Genomic DNA, 8,479 nt, shown 5'->3' with positions numbered 1-8,479 from the left:
TGATCTAATGATCGGATCTTCACTTTCAGGGACTGAATCTTAATGGCTCGAGGGGGTGACCTGAAATATGCTAATTAATTAGCGCAGACTATATTTTAATTTGCGAAATCAGACACAAAAACGTACTTTCTCTGTATGAACATACCTTTTTTTCAATGGATTCGGATTTCAGTCCCCCAAAATATAGGGGATAGCCACAATCTGAAAAATATGGCCATCATAGTTTAGTCAGGAGAGCGATCTAAAGTTCGGACCTCTTTATGTTGATTTCAATTTTAGCTTATTTTGCTATATCTCGAGAAATGTTTGCCCACAGTTATAAAATTTGTTTATCCAAAGACAATTCCATGCAAAAAATACTTTATAGTAATTATTTATTATTTTTTACTTAAAAATGGGCAAACAATTTTAATTGCAAGGTATGCAATTTTTTGCATCATTTTAAAGATCACAATTTTACATGGAAAAATAAAATTTTTTATCAAAATTGAAGAATAAGTTCTAGAACGTGAAGATCGGATCTTTAGATCAAAAGTTATTCAGTGTGGTCCGTTTTCTTTTATTTTTTTTTCAGGCGCTTTGTACATTCGTGTATCTTAGATCTTAAAAAGTTAAAAGAGAATATGCATAAGAGAAGGTTATGATTTTTTTTAGCATAAAAACGGCTTACACTGATCTGTTGTCATATAGTTCATATAAAATAATCCAAGACCATTTGTCATATTTGCTTCAAAGTATAATGAATTTCCAGTGGAAAACACAGGATCAGGAGGCATGAAGGTATGACACTGATTCATCAGTAGAGGTGCACTATTATTGAGCCCATCATATACCTATATAAATAAAAATTCAAGAATATTATAGATAGATCTAGAATATTCTGGAATCTAACTATATTTTACAAAGCTAATTCCAGGTCGCACTGAGTTAAACGTGAACAATGCACCACTTACTCAGAAACGCCAAATTGATCTATTTTATGGGCAAATATTTTTCAAGTATTAGCAAGCTTGGACCTTGATTTGTTTTTAATGTTGCTTAATTTTTTGTTCTATGAATTTTTTAAAATTTTTTTATCCATTAAATTATTTGCTTTTTTGTAAATTTTTTTCCTTAACCCTTGTCTGTAAGCCACCGGAATATTTACATTTTTTTCATAATTGCTTTCTGGAATGTTTTAAATAAATTTTAGGGGCGAGCCACACTGTATGCTCCCCTGTAAAGGCCAATGAAATGCATCTCAATCTCTCGTGTAAGCAAAGTATGTTCTTCATAGTATGATTCTTCGCTTAGTAACTTTGATTTAAAGCCACTTCGCCACCAATACGCGCCAACTACTCTAAACTTCATATAAAACGTTATTTATATAACGCACATTTCTGCTTACTACGTCGCCTTTTGCAAAACATTTTATTACAATTAAAAATTGAACTTTTCAGAGTTTTTGGTAATTTTGCCAACATTGTAAAATTCTCACTACAAGAAAACTGGATCAAATTAGTGTTTTTATTTCTAAATTTTTGAATACTTTACAAGTAGTTGTTTGAGAAACAACTTTAAATCGAATTAAAAAGACAAATAACCATACATAAAAAAATAAACTTAGCTATCATTAGAAGAAATTTTCCCAAACTTTTTTAAAAAGTTGGCATCCCTGTGCAAATTCATTTCTTCTTACAGAAGTGCATAATTTTAGCAATGTAAATTTTTATTTTATTTCCAATGAGCTGCACAATCATTCTTGCCGATGAGCAGACCTAGTGCGTTCTCCAGAGGTGGTATCCACTCTCTCAGGACCACTACAATGGGTGAGATACCGTTGGTCATGTGAATTTGGACGTCTAGTTTCTGCCACACTAGATGGCAGCACCGAGACTCTATATGGATGCTAAAGTGCACAAGGAATTTAATTTTGCCGAAAATGCCAAGAGCCAATAAGGCACTCCAGGGATCTTTTACATGCCGCATAATCATACGACATGGCCGCTGAGGATTTTCTGCATCCCGAAATCCGGTGTCTGGGCCGGGGATCAAACCCGCAGACTTGGGTTCAGAAGGCCGACGACAAACCAACTGCGCCACCCAGCCACACAATGTAAATTAGTAATGTTAATTTTCGGCGAGCTTCCAAGGATGCTACGAATTTGAGAATGTTTTAAAGCAGTAGCGAAGTAGAAAAAACATAGATATTATAAGCTACTCCTTTAAGTTCAGTTTAACCCCTTGCACTCCAATAGTGCCTCTCAGGCACCATTGTCTCCTACATCTCCTACATTACATACCATTCTAAATGATAAATTCTAAACTGTAAATTGTTTAGCGAGCACTTAATTAAGTGATTGTCTGTTATTTTATAGAAGTTGGCAAACTGTGCGTTTTGCCTTATTAACTTCAGCTGCTTACGTAAGTTTTATTTTACCATTCAAAGAATCCTGAGGGCTAAGTGTTAAAGTTTTTTTTTTGTAATGCTCAGGTGGAATTCAAATTTAAAAACTTTTATGTAGCCTTGAGAAAGCTTTACTACAACTTATTGATTTTTTCCATGTTGTAGAAACCCTGTATTTAAATTTCTGTCATTTACCAGGTTGTAGAACCCTGTATTCAAATTCTGTTATTTTCCATGTTGTAGAAACCCTGTATTTAAATTTCTGTCATTTCCCAGGTTGTAGAACCCTGTATTCAAATTCTGTTATTTTCCATGCTGCAGAAATTCTGTATTTGAATTTCTTACATTTTACTAAAGAACAAGCTGGTATGGCGTCAGGTAAAAAGTGGTGGATAATAAATAGTCAAAAATCTATTAAAAGAAATTTAAAATTAGCAACTTTTTCTACTTTTGGTGTACTCTTCAGAGTTAACTGAAAAAGAATGTATTCAATTTAAACGGGAATAATTTGAAATGTAAGTTATGGTGGTAGTTTAGATAGAATTATTAAATAGATTTAAGAAATAAAAATGAATTGAGTTATTACCCTTCTTACATTTTTAGTTACCTACCTGAGGTATTCGTGTGCAATGTTATCAGACATAATAACAAGATTACGTTAAAAATTACTTTGTAGATTAATTAACAAGATTTGCATTGAAACTTACTTTGAAAAAGAATTTAGAACATTCAAACATGTTGAAACGGTAAAAATAGAGGGAAATAGTTTTTTCCACTGTAGTCTGTATCGAAAAATTGCAAAAAATTTCTGGATTCCGTACATTTGGATATCCTGAATTTGCTATAACTCCTCCGTCACTTGTATAGATTCTGCTACAATCTTAAAAATGAAACATAAAAATTAGATAAACGTTGGCGTAACTTGAGATTTTTGTAGGGTGAGCCTTGACAACTCAGTTTCAAAAATCTATGTTTTAAAATATTGAACTTTGAAGAATTTTCCAGTTTCCAACAAATTTTAATTTAATTTTTATGTTAGCTGGTTAATACATGCGAAAGATAAGTTTTTTTTAAATATTTTAATTTTCGAAACTGTTACACACGTTTTTTTTCTAGTTTTAAATTATCGATGCGTCACTATATTTTTTTATTTTTTTTAGATGAGAAACGAATAATTTAACATCAAGTTAATCGGCAAATTTTGTAATTTGCACTGTCAACATTTCTTACTGCCGTATAAACACTGATAATCACTTAAATTCCAATTCCAATTTTGGAGTCAAGTTTTCAAAAGGTTTGATACTGGTCCGCCATTTTCAGGGGTAGGACAAAATTATGGAAACACTTTTATACTAACTCTGTTTAAAAAGTTTTCTAACAGCAAAAAACGTTTTTCCAAAAAATTTATATCGTAAAATTGTTGGCACAATTTGAAAGATCATGCTTGAAGCTTTAAAAAATGGGGTCCTTTTTACCCCTGCAAAATTTGCATCGATGAAAATGAACGTAGGAAGTTAAAAGCTGCTTTCTTTTTTAAGATCCATTTTAATAAAAAAAAGCATTATAATAAAAATATTGCAGTCCTATACAATAATTACAAAACTGCTGGTATTATATCTAAAAAGGAGTTATTAATTTCCTAATCTAGTCGACCGGCCTGGGCAGGGGGCAGGGAACTGGCCTTGCATTAAAAAGGATCTGGGATCGAATCCCGGACAAGGCATGGATGTTCTTAAATTCAATGTACTATCTGTCCTTACTGTAGGAGTTCCACGAAAGTTCTGGAGCAAAGTGGCGTTGCATATGAACTTTTAAAAGATTTGCATGTAGTGATGTGGACAATAAGTTCAAATGTATAAAACACAATACTTTGAAACATAATACATTTAAACATATAAATAGTTACCATTAGAATAAATTTTCACAAAAAGCGTAGAAAATTGGCAATCCGGTGTCAACAGACTTTGAAATGATTGATTTGTCGATTGTAAGATTGATTGAATCTTAAGATAGAAGAGCAAAGAAATTTTTTTGTCAACAGCCGAATAAGTTGGCAATTATATGCTTATTTTGGATAAACAAAAAACATACGTCACTACCAATTTATTTTAATGACACTAAATTATATATGTGATTTTAAAATCGAACTTTTTGAGAGATTGGTACAAAATTACGAACAAAAAATAGTATTTTAGAACATCTTCTGCAAGAAAATGAATCTATAAGCTTGTAACTTGAATCGATTACTTTGGTTATTAGATGCAAATAATGAACANATATTTTAATTTTAATTTGAGAGATATTTTAATTTGAGAGATTGTTACAAAATTACGAACAAAAAATAGTATTTTAGAACATCTTCTGCAAGAAAATGAATCTATAAGCTTGTAACTTGAATCGATTACTTTGGTTATTAGATGCAAATAATGAACAAAATTTCGTAAACCTAGCTTAAATATTCATAAAGATATGTAAACTTTAGAAAAAAACTAATTTTTATTTGCTTCATGTTTTCTTACTGATACTTCAGAAATATTTAATAAAATTAAATAAAAATTTTAACGTACTTTTTTAATACATAACAAAAATATAAATTTAAAATTTGAAAGAAATTTCGTTAAAATTTGCTCAAGATAAGAACATTCAAAGTCCTCCTATAATACAGCGCATGCTTGGAAAACATTTAACTTTCTCATAATTCTGTTCTAAATCGTATTTGTTTTAACCTAATAAAAAAATCTGATTTACATACACATACATACATACATACATACATACATACATACATACATACATACATACATACATACATACATACATACATACATACATACATACATACATANAAACTTTTCAAGAATCGTTTAAATAATCGAAATGCATGATCGATACCTAAATCCAAAAGACAAAACGGAATCGACATTTTTATACCGTGTGTCCCATAAATGACTGTCAGTTTGAAAATTTAAGAAAGGTAAGAAGGATGAAAATACATATGTACTTTTACTGTGTTCTACCAAAGCCACCAAAAATGTTTCTCACCAAATTTCAAAATTAGATACAAACGTTGCAAGAAATGACGTTGCCAAGTCAGAAAAATAATAAAACAATATTTCCCTTAATTTTTTGAACAAAAAAGAAAGAAAACAGCAACACGTTACAATGTATTTTATAACTGTCGTTGAACAGTGACCCAATTTTTTGAATTTATGATTACCAATATTCAACTCCGTAGTCTTGTAATTTTGAACCCAATCCAGAAGACGAAGGAACTCCTGGATCAAGTATTGGGACAAAATTGCCTTCTTCGAGAACTTTTTTGAGAGAACCACCCCGCATTTGCGTTACTAGGAGAGAGAAACCGCGAAAAACTCCCATGTTTGGTCTGATGGCAAGGGAATTCTAACTCGTGATCTGTCTACTTCTGAGGACATATTATGTCAGCATGAGGATATATTATGTCACTATGGTTGATGCGAGCTGGGTGCCGAATTCTTGTCGAATTATAATGTATAGCAGTTTGTGGAGAAAGTAATAACCAGTTGGAAAGCTTTGACAAGCAGTAAAAAGCATCGTTTTACAGAATGTTTAGATAACAGCGCCGCCATTTGTTTTCTTTACTTGATTTTCAAATCGTTGATTATTTTTTGAACACCTAGCCCTGATTGCTATTTAATCACTAACTATTCGCCTTCCAGACGCAATCTTTTATTTGTGATTATCAATTGAATCAGCCTTTCCAAATTTTTTTTCTTCTGAGAACTGCGCTATGATTTATGACAAATATGCTAAATAACAACAGCTGATGAATGTGACCCGCCCTAGAAACGGGGTGTGGTTGTGTGAATGGAGTGGCAGAAGTCGAATTCCCGGCCATAGATGGCTCCACTGAAAGACAGGAACAATCGCAACCCCACTGCCTGAACAGGCACACGACAAAAAATTGAAAAAAACAGCTGATAATGTTCTTTATGAAATAAATCTACTTACATAGGAAGGAAAGTCTCTTAATCTCCGATCACTTGGATACTGTTAAGGAAAGGTTTAATTAGATTTTGGTACAGAGTATAAAATAACATTTTAAAAAGTTAAAATATTTATTGTACACTAAATATTCTTTATTTAGATTAGATATTTTGTACTGTTCAGCTCGCTCAAACTTCGTCACAATCCAAACATTAAATATTAAAAAGAAAGGTTTATTCAGAGGGAATAGAGCAACACCTCCTTGATGACAGGAGGCCTCAGCATGTATCAATTTAGTAGTCCGACGGAATTAAAATGAACTGTGCAGTGGAGCGAATTAAGAAAGCTGTCACAACGTCCGTGCTACTAAACTGCACAGTAGGGGAAATTAGATAGCTGCGCTCGGATTACTTAAGCATCCGATTTCTCATTTATCGTAACCAGTGTGAAGGCTCTTTCACTTCTAAGAGGTGTTGAATAGAGTAAGTACCCTCCTTTTGCAAGGAAATAGTATCAAGTGCAACAAAAAATTTTGGTATCAAGCAACATTTTTTTCTAAGATTTTTATACTTGTAATATAAATGTAAAATCAAATACTTGTATAAATGCAACAAATTTTTTGCCTCGGTGTATATTTTTGAAAAGCATTTTTAATCTAATTTTCATATCTTTTGAATTTTTGAGGAAGCAGAATATATTAATTCAGAGTCATAAAATTTCGCATATTTCTTAAAGGTGGTGGTTGATTTTTATTCCTTTCCACCCCTAAGATAGTACAGACTGATCGAATTTTTAGCCTCAATCTATTATGTATTTAGAGCCGATTGCAAGCTTTTGTACAATAACATTTACGAGCTTTGAACATCTACCATACTTATTAGTTGAGGTGAATATTTAAATTATCATGGAATGAAAAATTGAGCGTGAAAAGAAGTAACTACAACCTTCGCCATATAAATTTATGTAAAGAATGGCTTGTTTCTAAAAACATAAAGAATAATAATTTTCAATAACGGCATTAGTTATATAAAGAAGTCTATTATCCAGCGACGTGGAGAGACAATTTGTATCACCATGTAAAAAGCTTGGGCAATATAATGATGAGCCGTATTTTCTCTAGGAGCGGCACTTTTAGATCAAACTTTTATGCTGTATTATTTCCAAATGAGTATTTTTTTATAACCTACGTTTAACAGCAGGCCCAAATTTGAGTTTACGAATCACTTTTCATTTTCGTAGTAATGTAATTTTGAACCCAATACAGAAGACAAGGGAACTCCTGGTTCAAGCATTATGGCTGTCTAACCTTCGGGAAGGACTTTTTGATGAACTAACCCGCATTTTCGTTACGTGGAGAGGAAAACCACGAAAATCTTCAATGGTTAGCCCGATGGATTCTAAACCATGATCCATCTACCATGAGGATATTTTTCATCAACACTGTGGTCAGTGTGAGTTGGGCGCAAAATTCGTATCAATCAGCCATATTACTTATATTACTTACAAGGAATTCAAAAGATACCTGTGTGCGAACAACAGTATTGTTCTTTATTGGCTCATTAGAGCAACTTCTGCTGGGGTGGCGTTAGTACGTAAGCACCAAGAATTTAGCTATTCTGTTTTTAAGTTACATATTGAAATTCATATCAAAATCTTGCAATTATAAAATTTTACTGCGTTTTATGACATCCTAAAGTAATGAAGGGATAATCTGTGTATATATTATTTGAGAATAAAGTGTTCAAAAGAAGATTATATCATTTTGGAATTCTCTGGATTTATAAAGCAGGTAAGTGTTATAATTTATAAAATAAAGAATTTTACTTGAAAAAAATTATTTTTCTTGTTTGATGATATCTTTCTATAGAATGGTTTTCTACGTCCAATTATAAATTAAAAAAAACATGAAAGTGTTTTATTTCAATGCTAGCCGCCAAAGGCTGCCAGCTGTCGGCCACGCTAAAGGTTTTCACAAATAAAGTTTTTAAAACATAGCAGGAAATCTGAAGATTAGTGGACAATTAAAGTGTTCCTGTCCTGCAATTTTGTCTTCATATCCAGTTCTGCTGCAGATGTGTTATAGCTCTTGAGGATGTTTGAAATTATATAGCTACAACGCTTAAGAAA

General features: G+C 32.0%; 1 protein-coding gene across 1 annotated transcript in view; it reads right to left on the bottom strand.

Moving 5' to 3' along the window:
- Positions 1 to 8,479, bottom strand: part of LOC107441357 (cubilin) — a gene marked incomplete in the record, with an annotated part of 195,714 nt that overhangs the window by 6,752 nt on the left and 180,483 nt on the right. The window contains 3 exon segments of the mRNA XM_071185787.1: positions 671 to 833; positions 3,094 to 3,266; positions 7,297 to 7,333. Of these exon segments, the coding sequence (XP_071041888.1) occupies positions 671 to 833; positions 3,094 to 3,266; positions 7,297 to 7,333 (373 nt within the window).

The sequence above is a fragment of the Parasteatoda tepidariorum genome, chromosome 9 (genome assembly GCF_043381705.1).
Source record: "Parasteatoda tepidariorum isolate YZ-2023 chromosome 9, CAS_Ptep_4.0, whole genome shotgun sequence".
Taxonomy (NCBI): domain Eukaryota; kingdom Metazoa; phylum Arthropoda; class Arachnida; order Araneae; family Theridiidae; genus Parasteatoda; species Parasteatoda tepidariorum.
The sequence above is the reverse complement of the archived record's forward strand: the minus strand, read 5'-3'. Positions and strand labels throughout refer to the sequence as shown.